This window comes from Triturus cristatus, chromosome 4_1 (genome assembly GCF_964204655.1).
Source record: "Triturus cristatus chromosome 4_1, aTriCri1.1, whole genome shotgun sequence".
Taxonomy (NCBI): domain Eukaryota; kingdom Metazoa; phylum Chordata; class Amphibia; order Caudata; family Salamandridae; genus Triturus; species Triturus cristatus.
The window spans coordinates 1,136,981,186-1,137,000,962 of NC_140585.1; the positions used below are offsets into that span (position 1 = coordinate 1,136,981,186).

At 46.3% G+C, this 19,777-nt stretch overlaps 1 protein-coding gene across 3 annotated transcripts in view; it reads left to right on the forward strand.

The window, feature by feature from the left end:
- The window catches only part of LOC146856173 (zinc finger protein 14 homolog), a 93,940-nt gene that overhangs the window by 29,836 nt on the left and 44,327 nt on the right, over positions 1-19,777 (forward strand). For 2 of the 3 annotated variants that reach the window (XM_085654232.1, XM_085654231.1), the window contains exons 2-3: positions 12-138; positions 9,745-9,852. In XM_085654232.1, coding sequence (XP_085510358.1) covers positions 12-138; positions 9,745-9,852 — 235 coding nt within the window. The remainder of the gene's footprint in view (positions 1-11; positions 139-9,744; positions 9,853-19,777) is intronic. The other variant, XM_085654230.1, reaches the window with a different exon arrangement.

Sequence of the window (19,777 nt, forward strand, 5' to 3'; positions counted from 1 at the left end):
TTGTTTTTCAGGTGTCAAGTACTATCCATGATGCCACAGCCTATTTTGCAGACGAAGAGTGGAAGCTTCTGCACGAGTGGCAGAAGGGGCTGTACAGGAATGTGATGAAGGACATTCAAGAAGCCTTGAGCTCTCTTGGTAAACCAACTCTGTCACTATGGGGTTTATAAACTGTGAAATGCTCGAAGAACACTGCTTTGAGAAGAGACTATTGTTAAAAATCTATTTATTTTCTTTGGGAAACCTGAAACAACAAGGGCAGTTCACTCTCCTACTGCGACTCCTTCACAAGAGCAGATGAGCATGCCCCTCCTGCTGCGAGCGCAGCAGGCAAACGGACACAAATAAAATGGCTTAATAACAACAATTTTATATTGCCACAAGCTTGTGCTGTGTACAGCGCGTGCATGAGGCAGAGGGCGGGGCCTAATCCTGCTATTACAGAATTACTGCTGCCCCTTTCAGTGCGCATGTCGGGTTGGCCAGCTGGCTATATACGGGCAGCCCAACATGCGCACTGTAGAACCAGGCTGTGAACCAGTTAAGGGATTGCTGGCAAAGCCTCAAAATGAGCACTGGGTTAGCCTGCACTCACCAATCCTGGAACTTCTCTCACGCTGACGAGAGCAGCTCCAGGATTTTTTTTTTTGGTTTTTTTTTCGTCCTCATTGCCACCATAGTTTCAATGCCAGACCAGATTAAAGAAAACAAGCAGCTGTCTCAGTTCATAGCAAAACTGGCAGGGATATATAAACGAGATAATGGGTACCCAATATCCCTCCTCTATTGCAATCTCAATCTTTGAAGGCAAAGAACCAACCGGTTACCATCTTGTAGGCGACCTTTATATAGGTGACAGCCAAGTCAACCCGGGCTAGGACCAGGTACCGGCTAATCTCATGGTGCAAAGGCAAGGGGGGCACCATAGTAACGTAATCATCGAACCCGGGAAAAAAAAAAAAAAAGCCCCGGATATTTCAGTGTGCCCATGACAACAAATACCAGAAAGCCTTTTTACTCTGATTACCCGACCTGGCCAGGTCCATGCGTGATATGTACAAGACGGAAGCCTGCCATTCACTAAAGCTGGGGGGGGGGACGAGTCCTTCCACTTCCTGCAGATCTCCCTTCTTGCCAACAGCACCGCATAGAACACCAACTTTTTGGCTGCACTTTGAACTCCTTCCAGAATCCCGAAGATTACAAGAGGCAAGTCTATATTAACCTGGATACCCAGTGATGTGGTTAGAGTGTTGCTAATGGCTGCCCAGTATGACTCTAGTCTAGGGCAATCAAAGAACATGTGAGTGTCTGATGCTGCTGGAAGTCCACATCTTGAGCATGCCACTAAGTTGCCCTCAGAAAATTTAGATAATCTGAGGGGAGAATAATATGCCCTATGCAGTGTGAAAAGATGGTTTCTGCGTAGCCATGCGGGCTTCACTATGCTACACAAGAGGCCGAATGACGCTGACCAGAATTCTTGTAGATTTTGACCAGAAATTGAAGGACTCCACAACAAGTCCGGCAGACTAAAAACTCCATCCGTTTCCTCAAGTAGGAGTCTATACCACTATGAAGTCTCCTTTTTACCCGATGGGTTGTTGACCAGTTTATTAATAAGTAGGCTATATCCTCCAAGTGGAAACTTATTTCTTTCAAGGGATTGAGTTTTATAGGCCTGAGTCCAGCTTGCCATTTGCAAGTATTTAAACCTTGATAGGTTAGGGCCGATCCTAGCCTGGAGCTGTTCCCAAGAAAGCAACTCTCCTTCAAAGAAGAGATCTCCCCAGACCTCTAGGCCTGCATCTCTTATAGGCGCAGCTAAAATATCTCCAAGCCAGACAGGATTTTCAGGTAGCCCCCATAGTGGTGTTCTATCACAGAAATACCCTCGTTTTATAGATCTTGTGACTTCAGCCCACAATTTTGCCAATCCCTGTAAGACCTTTAGTTTGATTTTTTTCAAGTACTTTGGGTTGCAAAATTTAAAAAGAAAGGCCGATTGGCTAACACCTTCCCCTTCTAGCATAGCTGAGTACATCAGACCCACCCAGTAATCTGAAGGCATTTTTAACAACATACGGGAATGAGTCAACTGGAAGGCCCAAGCGTATAATTTCAAATCTGGGGCAGCCAAGCCCCCCTTGTCTCTTCGTCGCCTAAGCTTTTTCCATGATATCCTTGCCTGTTTGTTGTTCCAAATAAAAGATGTTATGTCTGACTGTAATTTAACTAAACAAGAATAATCAAAGTGCAGGGGAATGGTACAAAACAAAAAAGAAATTGTAGGAAGAATCGACATTTTAATTAAATTAACCCTCCCAATTAAAGAAAGTGGAATATGAGACCATGAATGCAATAACCTACGACATTCTTTAGCTACTGCTGATAAATTAACTTGAGCAATTTTTTCTATATCCTTCACGATATGAAGACCCAAATACCTCATCGAGGAACCTGCTTGTAACTCCATAGTTCGTCCGTCATCGTTCCAGACGAGCATCTCGGTTTTGGTATCATTAATCTCGTAACCGGATACTTGGCCAAAAGAGTGTGCAATCTTTAAAATTAAGGGGGGTGCAGTGCCGACATCTGATGTAAGAATAAGCACGTCATCGGCGTAAAGGGCTACTTTCCTTTCCTACCCTTTATAAGAAAAAGGCTTAATATTGACCTCCTCCCTCAGTTGTTGCGCAAAAGGTTCGATATAAAAATCAAACAGAGGGGAAAGTGGGCAACCCTGCCTTGTCCTCCTAGTAATATTTACCGGGTCAGATAGCTCTCCATTAACCAAAAGGCGTGCAACTGGGCTGTGATATAACAGACCAATTGCCCTACGAAACCCTGCCCCCACGCCAAACTTAGCCAAAGCCCCCGACAGGTATACCCAATTAACCCTGTTGAACGCCTTGGTCGCATCCAACGTGAGGGCCGCCAAAGGAAGGGTCCGGGCCGATGCTATATCGATAGCACCTATTAAGTCATAGGTTAACTCAAATAGTTGTCGCCCCTTCACAAAGCCCTTTTGGTCAGAGTAAGGGACCGAAGGCGCTATCCCGGCCAACCTTGATGCCAAAATTGTGGTAAAGATCTTATAATCCACATTGAGAATTGAGATTGGCCTATAAGATCCACAAGCGGTCTTTGGTTTCCCTGGTTTCAAGATAAGGGTGATTGAGGCATTATCCCAAGAGGCGGGCGGGCTCTGTCCTTCCACTAAGATTTGATTGAATAGAACAGTAAGAAAGGGGACTAATTCTGTTTCCAGGGCTCTATAGATTTCTGCCGGCAACCCGTCGGGTCCGGCCGCCTTCCCCTTCTTACTTCTTTTAATGGCAGATCTTACCTCATCCTCAGTAATAGCATTATCTAAGAATTGAGACTGCTCAGCGGATAGCGAAGGAAGATTAATATCCCTCAGCCAACCTTCAATAGAATCTAACGAAATCTCCTTATCCTCCTTGTAAATCACCTGAAAGTAATCTCTGAAGGCACCCCTGATATCCTCATCTGAAAAGAAAGTATTATTATCTACAGTTATTGCGGCAATGTTATTACGAACCAGATCTGTTTTGGTCTTCCAGGCCAGTAGTTTCCCCGCGCCCTCGCTGTATTCAAACTGGGCCAACTTACTGGCTTCCCATCTTTGTTGAAGTCGAAGGTTTAATATCGAGCTCAAACTACCCTTCAGAGCCACTAATTGATTACAAAGAGTGGGCAGATCTAATCCAGGGGTCATATAGTTGGTGTCTATATTTTGTTGCGTTTGACATATTTGAGCTTCAATAGATATGACTTCCTCTCTATGCATCTTCCTGCGGTATGAAACTTTCCCTATAATAACCCCTCTCAAAAAAGCTTTAAACGAATCCCAACTCATCTTGGTCGAAGCTGAACCCCTGTTGGAATCCAAAAAATTATGGGTTTTAGATTTAAGAAATGTGATATCCTCAAAAGAGGAGAGAAGAGAGCGGTCAAAAGACCATGTGTTGGAAGACCTCTTAATCGGTCTGACAATTTCCATTACAACAGCCGCGTGGTCTGACAGATGTAATGGGAGGTAGCTAATGGCCTTGACGGAATCTACCAGCCTCAGACTAATTAAAATGAAATCAATTCTGGACTGGTAAATCAAAAGCCTCTGTCTCTATCCTTCCCTCCTCGGCTGCTTTCAGAGGAGGTGATAGTATTGGTTTCTGCACCCCTCTAGAAGACACTTTGCTAACTGCACTTCTTGGGTTTGTCACAAAGGCAGAACCACGAAATGGCTGCCCAAGGCTCCGCAGCTTTCTCCCCCGCCTCAGCTCCAGCGCGGCTGTCCAGAAGCGCAGCCGCGGCTTCCCCCGGGGATCTCGAGGTATAAGTATAGCAGCTTGGCCGATTTCTGGTTCCCGGAATGCCTCCCCCTCAGAAAAACACTGACTCCCTCCTGCCGCTCTTACCGGTGCAAAGCTCACAACAGAAACAGCTGGGGGGGAAAGTTCACGGCGTCCTCCATCCTCCGAGAACGCACACGAGAGCAGCTCCAGGATTGGTTGGATTCATGTTCCACTGAGCAAGAAGCTCATGGAACACCGGGGAGATGTACCGCGTTTATGGTGAGTTTGGCACCATCGCACCCCTCCATATTTTATTTCAAAGTATTTTTTTTAATTAATTTTTTTATACGAGTAAATTGGCATTTCTGTTACGAGGTATAGCCAAACTTAGCTTGTGTTGCAGTAATTACAGGTACTTTTGGTATACATGTTTAGCAAAACCCCTCTGCATTGACTTGCTGGGAAATTAGGCAAAGGATGATAGAAGGAGAGAGCATAGGAAAGGATGGGTGAAGAGAGGATACAAGAAAGGTTCTATAGCGGTGAGCCTAATCTGAGCTTATAGCCCTGTGTCAAAGTGACACCCCACTTGGGGGGAGGGGGCGTGGAAGCCTGAGTGGCCTCACAGGTGTTCGTAGGAGTCCAGAAACGTATCTAATGACTTCCACATCCCCCTGGTTGCTGGTCTCCAGGGTGCGTCCATGCTATCTGCGCCTCTGAGGTACGTCACCCAGTTGACCCAGCCTTGTATGAGGTCTTAAATTGATCCTGTCCAACTGGAAGGACACAACTAACTGCCGCGGTCAGTAGAAGGTCTAGTAGGTCTGTCATGCAGTGTCCTGTAGTCATGAATGCGGTGGTGAGGGAGGAAAATTCAGGTGGAAATGTGTGTGCACCCCAGTGCTTTGTTTATAAAATCAAAGATTTTCTCCCAGAACGTTTTGAGAGTTGGGCAATCCCTCCATATTTTATAACCAGTATACGCCCCTAGTAGAATTTATTTTGTAGATCCGCATGAAAGTTGAACTAAAAAGTGAGAGCATGAATGAAAATAAGTATTAGGAAACAGTGCTTCCAGCCAGTGGTTTTACATTGTGTAGTATTATGGGGTATTATTTAATTGAGGTAGTACTTATTAGCTAAACCAATAGCAGTATCAATCTAGTCTGTACAAACTGTAGATATATGTACATTTTGACCAATTATTGTAATTTGATGCATAATTGTAATTAATACTAGGCTCTTCATCAAGACATAAAGGTCTGTCAACACTAAACTGCATTCTTCAAATACAATAAATGGTATTGATAGATGTTTAAGCCCTAGAATGATAATGTCCAGTCCAGAAAGGGGATTAATCAGAACACCCTGATTACAATTTCATAGGAATTCCACGAGATCAGAAAATAATGCAAACGTCTGTTAGAAAGAAAAAAAAACACCATTACCAAAGAAAATGTTAAAAATCAGCACGGGAAATTAAAAGTGAGGTATTAAATAGTCCAATCCTTAATGTTCACTATCAAACAATGAGTGTTGCCACCAGAAAACGTATAGAGGGACTACTAAAGGAGGTTATGCAAACTAAATTGTACCATTTTGATAAAAATCAAACTACCTATGAGAGAGTCCCCATCTTATTTCTGAAGTGATCAATAATTACTGAATGAGGAAGCACACCTTGTTGTGTTTAGTGTCTGCAAATATGTGGGAGAAGTGCCATGAGTCGAAGGTATGTGAACCACTTAAACTAAACTATGAACGGAGTTATTGATTATAGTAGTGGTTAAAAGCGGAAGTAGCAGGCCAACCGTCTATGTCCGCATAACAAGAATGATGCCTGTCCTCAAGCTGTAGACAGTGCAGCTAACATAACTAAAAGAGCAGCAACACAGCAAGTCTTACCAAGCAGCAATATGTGACTTCAAATTTTATGTGGCGATTTGTAAAGTTATTTATACATTTATAATTGCCTCAATACAAGATGTAGAATATCTCAAATGCATTACATGCCCCTCATTTTACACAGACTACTCTTACCACTTGGGGAAAGGACTGGAAATGGCCTACACTAATGGTGGGCAGAACTTGCGGAGTTGAACTATAAAAACTCAGTGAGATTCCGCAGTTTCCTCCTACCCCTAAAACGCAAAAGAGCTGCAGGGAAATAAACCAGCTCTGTTCATCATCGGAAACATAACCCAGAGAGCCCAGAAATTGAAGATAAGAGTGATATCCATAGCATTCTGCAGTGTGATGAGACAAACCAATCTATATGCTTGCGCGCCTGCCCCCCCCTCTGCACAACAGTAGACTCCTCTGCAAGGACTGCCACTCGTGCCCAGGCCTCACTTTGAAAACACATGTACTGTGAATATGTGGATAATAAGCATTGAATTCCTTACTGCTGCACTGCCCACACACCCAAGCTGAGCTATGAGAGAGACCACTTTCACTTGGTTAAAAAAAAGTATACCGCTCCTCCGAGGCGCCATCTGCTGCTCGCCGCTCCCAATAGACCGGTGACTGATTCTGCACATACAACCACTGTGATCTGTGAAACCAAACACACATGCATGCCAAAGTCGTGTGCACACAATGTACACACTGCAGCCATCAAGGGGCATATAGGTCCTAATGCACCCTGAAGACATGTGCACACCATGTACACACAGGGGTCTCGGCTGCCATCGACAAATAGCCAGTTGTAGATGTGCACTTGCATCCTTCAAACGTGTGCACTGTGTAGAGAATGTACATAGAAGACATTAGTACGTATTCCCCTCTTATAAGTGCTTCAGCCCTCTGAAAGTATGACCGATCATGCCCCTCACACTGTTACTGGTGCAGCTGCTTGGGCATTAGAACGATGGAGCTGCTTCCTCAGCCCTTGCTGCCAGTGCTCGATGCTGCTCATAGGGTGGAGGCCAGGAATAGACTGCAGCAGCAACATTACAGCCCCGGCCGCGGTAGTAGTCTGGTTGTACTGCCCGCTCTGAGCCCAGCTCCCTGGGCCTCGGGTGATCAGCCACTGACCCCACCCTCAACTCTTCATCTGCTCAATTCGTGCCAAGTGCTGACCCACATGCCATTGGGGTGCTGTACCGTGCCTTCGCAGCCAAGCATATGTATTAAAAATTTAGACTTTAGGTCAGAACCGAGCGGGAACTGCGGTAGCCAATCGCATGTAAGGAGGAGGAGCCGCAAACCTTAGTTGCGCCTGGGCTTTATATTTTGGGCTGTGTCATGTCGAGCAGCTAGTAGGGTGGGCAGTAAACTCCACCACACAGCGGATGGCAGAGTTTTGCCATAGTTCGCGCTACAAGCGGAGTGGGCAAAACTCCACCAGCGGAGCAGAGTTTCACCTACCCCTATCCAACACCAGGCTGACACTTCATGCATGTTTCAGGTCTTAAAGTTTGAACTGTTTTAATTTCAAAATAATAGTTTGAATTCACAGCTTTGCCCCAAACCACCTCCAGTGCTACCAGTAACGGAACCAGCAGCCACAAAATAAATAAGCATTGGCAAAGCCAATAGGTCTCGCCTATGTGAGAGCTATTGGTTTTGCCAATGTTTTTTAGCCAGGTTGTACAGCAGCATGGCTGCTGCTTGGCATGCCTAAGAGTGGAGTGGAGTGGAGTGGAGTGGAGTGGAGTGGAGTGGAGTGGAGTGGAGTATCAATAGAGATGGTAGATAGGGTGAAAGCAATATAAATAAGAAGCGGTTTGCCTGTGTTAAAAGTAGGAAAGCAGATTACACATTCATGAATAATACCAAAACGTTTATAAGATTAGAAAAATAGTGCATTGCAAAAAGACGAGGAAAAACACATGTACTTGTTCTATGCTCCAGGGAGGAGCTAACACAAGAAAGAAAGTAACGCCTACGGGAGCTAACAAACCTAAAGATAAACACAGAATGGTACGCTGTGGGCGGGTTGTAAGCCCACAAAATAATAAACAATATGTCTTGCAGCACAGCTTATGCGCTTTGTAGGCGAGACCTAAAAAGGACAAGTATAGTTTGTCAGTAGTGATTGCAAACGCAGTCAGCAAACGTTTACTTGTATAGCAAGTTATAACCGCTGCATCATATGGACTGTGTATAAAATACAATGGAGAATACAGACAATGTATACTTAGCTCTTTCCATCCATAATTGAAAAGTTCATTTTTTCTTTTCAGTTCTTTAAAATGTATTTATGTATCTCTTATATTGTAGTGTATTGAGACAAACAATACATTGTTTTTTGGTTTAGTTCTATGATTCGTAATCCGCTTGTAAACAGCTAGTTGCATAATATTTTAGGAGAGCTAAAAGAAATGCACACATTTGTCTGAGTGGCTTGAAAGGGGAAAATTAAAATGTAAACCTTTTCCTAAATGTCTTGAGTTGGGGATTGTTATGGCCCTTGAAAACACCACAATGCAAACACTGAACGTCACTACATCCTCCTAGCATGATTTTTTGTGTTCTTTTGATAAGTATAACTACCCCCAAAGTTGTAATAGAAAATAGCAAAGTCCTTCTCTCTATTGCTCAATGGTTGATAGGAGGCATGAGATAAAGACTACATGTAGTAGTACCACCACCCCCAATTATGCAGTGTGTGTGTGGTGGGCAACCATGAGCTTCTTTACTGTGAGACAATTTGAATAAGACATGTTGGCACTACCACAGTGTCTACCAGGGAGAGGATCTGTCAAACTGTGGTGTTCGCCTTTCTCAATCCATTTCCATCACCAGATTAGAGACGCTTATTACAGCTTCTTATACTTTTCACAATACAATGTTTTTTTCATAGCGGTGTGGATAGCAGCCCTATGGGGGCTCATAAAATGGCATAACTATGAAACATTTGAATATCGTGCACAGTGTGGTTTCAAACAACTGCTGGTATTGCCATGCCTCCGAATTATCTGTCGGAATGCCTGCCTAAAACAGGGGTAAGCCAGTGAGTAAGAGGCTTTCGAGTGAAACATGGATGGGCCTGCTCAAAGGTTCTATTCTGGATCCGTGTATAGCTGCAATTTTATCTGTAAGCCTCTCATCATAATGACGGTTCTCCCAGCTTATGGAATCCCTGATTATGATACATTGTTTTGCTGTACACATGGAGTGAATTTGGTTATTGCTCTTTAAAATAGAATAATCTTTGAATATACTGTTTCTGCGGCCTCTGTTTTATGAAGTTATTGCACTTAGTCATTAACCTGGCTAGTATTTTAAGACTGCAGTTCATTTTCCAGTTCCTGAGGGCTGTTGCCCAACTTTGAAGGACTCCAATTCCTTATGATGGAAAATATGGTACAAGGCGATGCTCTCCAAAGTGCAAGGTGTTGTAACCTGTAACACCTTTTAAGTAGATAATTGTACATAGCCTTTTAAATGAACTACTTTTGTTTGCTTTGGATAACAGGTCCCCTAATTGCCAAAATCGCCTTATCTCTAAAAGACCAAGACCAAGACAATGAAGGTCTCTGCACTGAGAAGTCTGTGAAGCAACGCCGTGTCAGTCGATCTTCAAGTGAGTTATACATATACAAGTGTTTCATTGGTAGTCTGGCTATGAATGTTGGACGTTTCCACCCCAGTTCTTCAGCCACTGTAGCTGCATGCATGCACATACAGTCTGGATAGGTATAGTCTGTAAGCAACCCACTACACGTGCTCGCAGAGGCATTAATTCATGTCCAGAGGAGCACTCTACAAAGCCCATGATGTGTTGTGGCCAAATGTGCTTAAAATCATAAGCCATGTGTGCTAGTTACAGGCCAGAGAATTGGTACGCTTATATTTTATCAGTATCTGTTTTAAGTGTTTGATTGTTGCCAAAGAAGTAGTTCACAATGAATCTTGGCAAGTATGAGTTTATTTAAAGAAAATTAGCAGCATTTCTGATTACTTTCTAATGTGTTACTGTTGTGTTTTCATCTTGACAGTTCTTAGAATAAGGTATTTTCCTCTCTGTTTGTCTTTTGTTGCTGCTAGGGCTAATGAGCGTCAAATAGATTGAGTTTTATATACAATCATGGTGCAGCCTCCAATCTCTTTCTTGAGTAAAACATCCTTGATTTCTTGTACCTTTTTCACCTCTATTATTGCCAAGAAATGTTGTCTTCTTCTGGAGCCAGGTAGCATCTGCCGGAAGTTCTCTAGAGCTGATAGTAGGGTTGTGTGCCATCACCTCAGTTGTGCTGAGGTGATGGGAACCAGGAATACAATTTTGACTGTGAGAAGCCTCAAAGAACAGATGTTGAGCAGCTCAAATGGAATACATTAAATAAGTAAGACTGAGATTGAGGTCAGATTGGGGCATCCTACCCAGAGAAGAGGGAAACGTGTTGAAGCCCTTTCAAAAAACCTATCACAACTGGGAATTTAAACAAAGAGTGCTGATCAGGCAACCATAAGAAGGCTGAGCGGTACAAAAGATAACCCTAACTGTGCCCAGAGCAAAGGCTTGCCGGGCAAGAGACCGAGCAAATAACAAAACATCAGGCAGTTCAAAAAAAAAAGGGGGGGGGGGGAGAGTCAATCTGGCGAGTGCCGCATCAAACCACAAATTTGACCCAACAACCGGTGTTTACAGTTTTCATTGAGGGATGCCTGGCTGTCAAGATAACAAGTACTTCTGGAGGAAGGTTGAAGGTGTTCGGCTGTTGCCGCTCAATCTCCATGCATGAAGGTGGAGTTTGTGGATTCTGGGGTAAAGAACCTGACTTTTCTGCCACAGCAGCAGATTCTCCCAGAAGGGCAGACTGATCAGAGAACAGATGCTCAAGCCAAGGAGTTTTGTATAACTTACTCTTTATTCCCAGTCCGAAGCCGCTAGGATGACTTGGGCCCAGTCCGTCTTGATCTTCTTGAGAACTCTGCGTAGGAGTGGCATCAGCTGAAAGGCACACATGAGTCTCAAATTCCACTCAATTTGAAATGCGTCTCTGAGCAAGAGATGCCTTAGAAACGCCAACATGCAGACATTGCATGTTCTCGCCAGTGGCGAACGGATCGAACCAAGGCCCCCTCGATTCGCGAAAGAGACCTTGTGCCACATCAGGGGGTAACTTCCACTCATGATCCAATAGACGTCAACAGCTGAGTTTTTCCACCCTGACATTCAAAGAGCCTGCCAGGTTGCTCACCACCAGGAAGATTCCCTGGTGGTCCAGCCATTTTCAGAGGCGCAAGGTCTCCTGGTACAAGGTCCATGACCCCCAGCATGCCCTGTTTGTTGTAGTACCACATGTCGGTGGTGTTGTCCATGAGCACCTGTACCAGCCTCCCAGTAATGCTTTTAGCGACCAGTGGATAACCCTCTGCTCCAGAAGGTTTATGTGGAGCTGGGTGTCCGTCGGGGACCATAGGCCTCTGATCTCCACAACATCCAGGGTGCCGCCCAAGTTCACAAGGTAAGCATCGGGTCACCACTGTGTGCTCTGGGTGGGGGCGAGAGGGAGAGAGGGAGAGAGGGAGAGAGGGAGAGAGGGAGAGAGGGAGAGAGGGAGAGGGGGAGAGAGAGGGAGAGAGAGGGAGAGAGAGGGAGAGAGAGGGAGAGAGAGGGAGAGAGAGGGAGAGAGAGGGAGAGAGAGGGAGAGAGAGGGAGAGAGAGGGAGAGAGAGGGAGAGAGAGGGAGAGAGAGGGAGAGAGAGGGAGAGAGAGGGAGAGAGAGGGAGAGAGAGGGAGAGAGAGGGAGAGAGAGAGAGGGAGAGAGAGGGAGAGAGAGGGAGAGAGAGAGAGGGAGAGAGAGAGAGGGAGAGAGAGAGAGGGAGAGGGAGAGAGGGAGAGAGAGAGGGAGAGAGAGGGAGAGAGAGGGAGAGAGAGAGAGGGAGAGAGAGAGAGGGAGAGAGAGAGAGGGAGAGAGAGGGAGAGAGAGAGAGGGAGAGAGAGAGAGGGAGAGAGAGGGAGAGAGAGGGAGAGAGAGGGAGAGAGGGAGAGAGGGAGAGAGAGGGAGAGAGGGAGAGAGGGAGAGACGTCTGCCGCTGACCCAAAAAGAGTCCAGTAGCCACCAGTGCAGATCTTTCACAGTCTATGAAAACATCTGTATGTGGTCAGAGATGTCCCCTTGATGTAGGGCCCACTGCAGAGCCCACATATGCCACCTAACATGCTCGCCCACCAGGAGGCCATCAGTCCCAGTAGCCTCAGGGTGGACCTCACTAAAATCCAGGACTGAGGCTGAAAGATCGTGATCATAGCCTAAGTGTCCTAGACTCTCTTTTTGAGGAAAAGGCAGAAAAACAAGTGAAGATTAGCTCCAATGAAGGGGAGCATCTGAGAAGGAGTCAGGCATGCCTTAAAGAGGTTTACTGTAGTCTGGAGGTGGTTGACGACTGCCTGGGGGGATCTCGCCTTCCACAGCCAGTCGTCAAACTAGGGGAAGACTGGAACTTCTGACCTCCAAAAGGTGTGCTACCACCACCATCTCTTTTATTAACAGCCAAGGGACACTGGTTTGACCGAAGGGGAGCACAGCAAACTAAAAATGCTCCTATCACACCACAAACCTCGGGTAGGAGAGTAAAATGCTCCTCTCACAACACGAATCTTACGCAGCACGAATTGGACTTCAGGACTGGGATATAGAAATAGGCGTCCTGTAGGTGCACCATCGAATCTCGATGGTTGAGGGCAGACAAGACCTTGTCCAGGGTGAGAAGTTTCAATTTCTCCTTCTAGAGGAAGAGATTGAGATGGTGCAGATCTAGAATAGGCCGCAGACCTCCATCCTTCTTGGGCTCCAGAAAGTAGCAGGGACAACAACCATGTCCTACTTCTGGCCTGGCACCCTCTCTACAGTCCTGTTCACAAAAGGGCTTGCACTTCCTGCAGCAAATTGCAGAGATGGTCCTCTGTTTGTCGGCGGGCGGGCATTGGACGTGAAAGGGAGGGTAAGGCATAGCCTTTGCAAACAATTTGCGGGACCCCCTGTGTGATGTAATCATTTGCCAACCTGGATAGAATTGGCGGATTCTGCTTCCCACGGGGTGGCTGTGACCCTGGAAGGGTACACTAACCAAACTGGAGACATTGGTCAATTGCAGGTCCAAACTAGCTGAGGAGAATAAGCTTTTCCCGAATGTTTCCACCCTCTTAGATTCCCTAACGGGGAGTGGTAGGGAAATTGTTAAGGTTTGTCTGGCTAGTGCATGCTTACATCACAAGACTGTCCGAAGCTGAATCTGCCTCTTCCTAACTCAAACCTCAGCTGGTATGCTTAGCGCTTGGACGCCTCAGGGCAGCTACGTGCGCTCTATAAATCTGAGTTCATTCATTCAGGGGTGCTGTGACAAAAAGGCTGAATTGCCTGGAACAGGATGGTGGCGCCTGGCAATTTGCCAGTTAACTTGAGGGCCAGAACAAGGTTTAACCCAAACCCCTAGGACCGTATCCTTCAAGGCTTCATTGAAGGGAAGGAAAGGCTTAGAAGCCATCTGGCCTGGCTGCAGGACTTTGGTCAAGACGTTTGTTTTAACCTCCATGGTGGGGAGATGGAGGTCAAGGACTCCAGCCACCCTCTGCATCATGGCGTAGAATCTTGGGGGCTGGGCCAGGATGAGAGAAAAGGGAATTGTCAGGGGACATATTTAGCCCACTAGCCTCTTGCAAGTCTCATACCAATTGTCATCAAAATAGGGCTGAACACAAACACAGTGGTCATAATTGTTGCCAGTCTGTCCTAAAAGAGGAGTGTAAAAGAATGTTGCCTGCCTTGAGGTAAAGCGAGTGCAGAAACCTCTTTCGGATTCGGTTGTGACATCAGTCGAAGTAAGACCAGCAACGAGTCTGCGTTGGAAAGGTCAATCTGGGCCACCTCTTTGGGCAGCGAGGACAGCTTTGGCGTTGACTTACTTGGGCACGGCTTGGGTCCCGGGGCAGCATCAGGACTAGAGCGGAGGGCAGAAGTAGCTCTGTTGGACCAGCTAGCACCAAGAGCTAACCCGCTGGTGGAAGGTCTCAGGTTGTGCTGGAACCAGCTGTGGAATCTGCTCCGAAGTCTGCTGATTACAGCAGTGGGAAGGAGACTGTTGGCGCCGCCAACATGCTTCCTCCGATGATTGGGAATGGTGTGGAAGAGCAGAACTCTGATTCAACTTCTTAGTTTTTTTTTTTTTTATTACCCATGGGCTTGGCGCACAATGTAGACCGCCTCATGAGCGTCTCCGCTGACTCTAGTAATTAGAGCGGGAATGGGATCAAGCCTAAGACTTGGTGCGGTCCCGGTGCTGCGTCTCTTTGTGCTTGGTGATAAAGTTTAGTCTCAACGTTCCCTGATGGCTTTTGGGTTCATAGACATGTAGTCTACCCCAGACATCACAGGCAAACCTAGTAGAGATCCGTCACAGACAGCTGCTTGCATCAGTCATTACAGTGTTTAAAACCTGTTTTTTTAGGGGTGATAATCCCTTGCCCACTACAGAATTTTTTTTAATTGAAAAATCAGTCTCTGAGAGAAGTTCTGGATCCATGTCTGGAGGCGTGGACAGAAATGAATTCACATCCGCACGCGGGAGAGGAGCCTGTATAGGCTCTGTACCTCACCTCCGGAGAGGAACGGTGTCAGTATGGAGCTACACGGCGCCACCTTCTTTCACGCATAGGTACTGCGAAAAAGATTCTGAGTCCAGTTTTGTGCATGGAAAATATTCAAACGGTGAGGAATCTGTGTCTAGAAGTCTATCAGAAATGAGAGCAACAACCTCTGTGTTTACTCAGTGCTGTGGAGATTCATTGTAGCACCGAACCAGAGGGCCACTTTCCCACTAATGAATCTCTTACCAGTCACTCCTGCCAACCAAATACAACCGCAGGATATCCATCACGTCCAATTCTGCTAAATTTCAAACCTACATTATGTATTTATTTAAGGGGATTTTTGTATTCTGTTCATATATCATGCTTTCAGGGAAACAGCCTTTACAGCGAGGTCTTTACCTCGTTGTGCCTTTACCACACATTTTTTAGCACGCACATTTTCACCGCCAATATGCATTTACAACGCATGCCAATACCATGAATTTAAGGTAAGTTTGGGAGGGTGAGGGGTGGGGATCTGCCCCCCCCCCCAACAAATACATTGTTTTATAATCTAAAAAACCAATGGGTGGTATTTGCATGCGTTTTAAGTGCATGTTCGCTGTAAAAATATGCACGCTAAAAAATTTGTGGCAAAGGCATACGAAGTAATTGCCTGCGTTGTACAAACATAGTTTCATAGCTGTCCTGTCCACACTGTTTCTTTTGAAGGAGTAGGTGCATCTGCTTTTTTTTTTTTTTATAGCACTGTGCGACCTATACTGAATGCCCAGATGCTGAGGATAAAAATAGAACGGAAAAGGAAACTATTGCACATACAGTGCCCAGTTTTGAGTGCCTTGCGACAGCCCAGGACAGCATGTTTTTTCCACAGTTATATTGGAAGTGAATTTCACAGTTGAACGATAGTGAAATGAAAGGAACTGTCTCCAAGTCATGCCCGCTTAATTCTTGAGACCACCGCCAAAGAGGCATTAGTAGATCGTAAGTTACAACCATGCGAATAGTAAATTAATTCATAAAATATTTTTAGGGAAATGTACAATTAATAAAAATTATTACACTTCAACGTCACAAAACACCACACAAATTACAAATTGCAATAACATTGCTCATACAAAAAAAAGAAACTGAGCGGACATGTGAGGCTAACTAAAGTGCTTTTAAGCATCCTGAGGAGCACGGTACTACTGCGGCAGCTTAGTGCGGCAAATTTGAAATACTTTGCAATGCAGTTTATTGGAAAGCTGCCCAATGGACATTGACTGGTGGACTAGTCAATCATAATGGTGCTAAGCTTCTGGATCCAAATAAGAAGCTATCTGTTTTCAGTCACTATTCACAATAAAGCAATGGCTAATTAAAGTGCTTGCAAAACTCCTCAAGAGCACTGTACTGCTGTGGCAGCCCAGAGTATTACCCCTATAATATCAGTTAAAATTCTGATGTAATTTAATTTAAAATGAACATTTTAACTACTTTGGAATGCTGATTAAGGTGCTTTGGGAAGCCACCCAAAGGCTGGGTCTAATTATCAAGCGTAAAAATGCCAGACTACTGCATCTAAATAACACGCTGGCTATTATCTCTTCCCGCTCCTTGTAAAACACGCCTGGTCAAGGAACATCGTGTCCCAGGCAATTTCGGGGATCCTGGATGAACCAGTACTACTGCAGCTCCTGAGAGTGCATCAATAGCTACTTTAAACATTTTCAAAAATTGAGCAGACAACTGGTCGGGGTTCCCTCTTTAAGCAGCATACTATAGCCTTGTACAAGTATGTATGTTCAAAGCTCTGAAGATCGGGCATAGCCAGAATTTTCTATGAGGTAAAAGCGTTTCCCAAATGTAGACAACATGAATGAGGGATTCAGGCCCCATGTAATAGTCTGCAGTGTTCGTCCATATCACTGCCTCTCCTTCCATACCAATATACTTTTAGGGGGATAAGCCCAAATCTTAACCTCATCAGCTGCTTTATACCTTTAGAGAGGGCCTGAGATATATACATTTACAGCACCCCAGCCTATAGGTTGACTGCTCATCTACCGTAGATCTTCTCCTTCAGTGTCTTCCCGTCAATATCTGCAGAGATGTTCTTTATTGTTTTTATAGTAGTTTCAAAATCGATTTCAGTGAAAGATTAGCAGACCATATTTTGAGAGATTCAACATTTTTCAACGAGGTGGTTAGGAACTGCACCCACAAGGAATTCGCCTGCATTTTAGCCCGCCAAAGGAGATGTTTTAAGGTCCCGGCGGGGCCCTTTTCAGTTTCAAGCAGTAGATCAAAAACTTTGTGTGAGAAGTTGGCCTGGCATATGCTGGTCACTAGTTATAGTGGCCACCTTGCACCAGTCCAATTCGACTCTTATGGTAGATAGGTTTAAGATAACCCTTTAAAGAAAGCTATCGTAGTTGTAGCTGTGGAGAGCAGCCTTCAGGCTAAGTCTCAGAGGAATGTAAAGCAGCTTGTTTTACCTTTATAATCTCTTGAATTACCACATGAAAGGACACCACACAGGTGTATATATATCAAATATATATGTATTTATTTCTTAACTCACTCTACTAATCTCTTTATGAGATTAGAAGTCAGGAACACATTCAAATATCAACGTTTCACAATAAGTTAAGCACAAATATGGCTGGGGCCCTAGGGGCGTACCAGACCATATACTAAAAAAGAGGTTTAGGAAAGTCGACTTGCAGAATGACTAGGCCTAGGGCCTGTAGAATTGCTGGGGCTTCACTACTGCAGTGAAAGCAGGTAAGTAACAGACCCACTGGAGACGCATGCAGTGTGTGAACACAGCCGCGGGTTCCCTATTGATTACAATGGAGCAAGTTGCGGTTTGATTTTTAAAGTTTTAGGGTACTTTGAGGAAGTCTACAAGCAAGCCACTTACAAGGTAAGTAATTAGAGGGCCAACACACACTAGGGCACTGGAGTGCACGAGTTACTTCACCCAGGGAAGCCGGGTGCATAGGTGTCTTTTGGTGTAGGGTCGCGTCGCTGTTTTCTATGGAGACCAAAGAAGACTTGCTGCTTGCGGCGACTGAAGAAGTGTCCGGTGGAATTCAAGGGTGGATTCGAGATGCAGATGACCTGAAAATTGAAGGGACAGTGTTCACAGTCACCCAGTGACCAGGATCCAGGAAGATGGATGGCCACGGGTGTCTGGTGATTTCAGGTGTTCAAGGGTGTTTTGACTCTTCGCTCACGAGGTCCAGGAAGGATCGACGATGACCAGCAGCTGGATTCGGAGTGTCCCACGACGTCTGCAGCTGACTGCGGTGTCTGCAACTGGATTGGAGCCAATAAGCTGTGGCAACAGCAAGTCTCATGTAGAGTGAAGGAAGTCGATGGTGCAGACCAGCGAGGTCACTCGGGACTCACCCAGCGAGGGTGAGTGAGGGCAGGCCTGGAGCAACCAGGGGAGCCCTTTGAGTCGATGACAGTCTTCGGGGGACCCACAAGCCAATGGGCAAGGGATCGCGAAGACGCCTCTTGAGGAAATGCTTCACAGGAGCCCACGGTCACTCGGGACAGGGTAGGCCTCTGATTTTCGCTGCAAAACCTGCTGGAGGCTTGGGCCACAAGTTCTTGAACGTCGTGAAGGGGTTGTACTCGACAATAGTGCACGGTACCCGGGTATTGCTGTTCCTCGTCACTCGTCGGCTCTGCTGGGGACTCACAATCAATCAAAGACATTTATAAAGCGCACTACATACCCATAGGGTCTCAAGGCGCTGGGGGAAGGGGGGAGCCGCTACTGCTCGAACAGCCAGGTCTTCAGCTTCTTCCTGAAGGAGAGGTGGTCTTGGGTTAGGCGCAGGTCGGTAGGGAGGGAGTTCCAGGTCTTGGCGGCCAGGTAGGAGAAGGACCTTCCTCCTGTCGTCGCTCTTCGGATGCGGGGGACGGCGGCGAGGGCGTGGTTGGCTGATCGGAGGTGGCGTTTGGGAGCATAGAAGTTGATTCGGCTGTTGAGGTAGCTCGGTCCTTGGTCGTGTAGGGCTTTGTGTTCGTGGGTGAGGAGGCGGAAGGTGATTCTTTTGTTGACGGGGAGCCAGTGTAGGTCTCTCAGATGTCCGGAGATGTGGCTGGTTCGTGGGATGTCGAGGATGAGTCTGGCTGAGGCGTTCTGGATCCGCTGGAGTCTCTTCTGGAGCTTGGCGGTGGTTCCGGCGTAGAGGGCGTTGCCGTAGTCCAGTCGGCTAGTGACGAGGGCCTGGGTGACGGTCTTCCTGGTCTCGGTGGGGATCCACCAGAAGATCTTCCGTAGCATGCGTAGGATGTTGAAGCACGCCGAGGAGACGTTGTTGACTTGCCTGGTCATGGAGAGGGAGGAGTCCAGGATGAAGCCCAGGTTGCGTGCATGGTCTGTCGATTTGGGTGCGGTGCCCAGGGCGGGAGGCCACCAGGAGTCGTCCCAGGCGGAGGGTGAAGAGCCCAGGATGAGGACCTCCGTCTTGTCTGAGTTCAGTTTCAGGCGGCTGGTCGTCATCCACTCGGCTACCTCTTTCATCCCTTCGTGCAGGTTGGCTCTGGCTGCGGCGGGGTCGTTGGTCAGGGAGAGGATCAGCTGGGTGTCGTCGGCGTAGGAGATTATGCTGAGGTTGTGTTGGCGTGCGATGGCCGCGAGGGGGCTCATGTAGACGTTGAAGAGGGTGGGGCTCGTCCACTTCCGGGGCTGCAGGGACTTCGGACCCCGGCGGGAGCGGGAAAGTTTGCGACCGTTGATTAGAGTTTCTGGTGCCTGCCAAGCAGGAGAGTCACTCCTTGACTCCAAGGGAGATTCTTCTGTCTTCCAAAGGTAGTGGAACGTCGAAGGGCCAGGAATCTTCTTTGTAGAGCGTCGTCCGGGGTTATCTACTTTGCAATGGCAAGGTTTCCTATCTTATACTGACGATAGG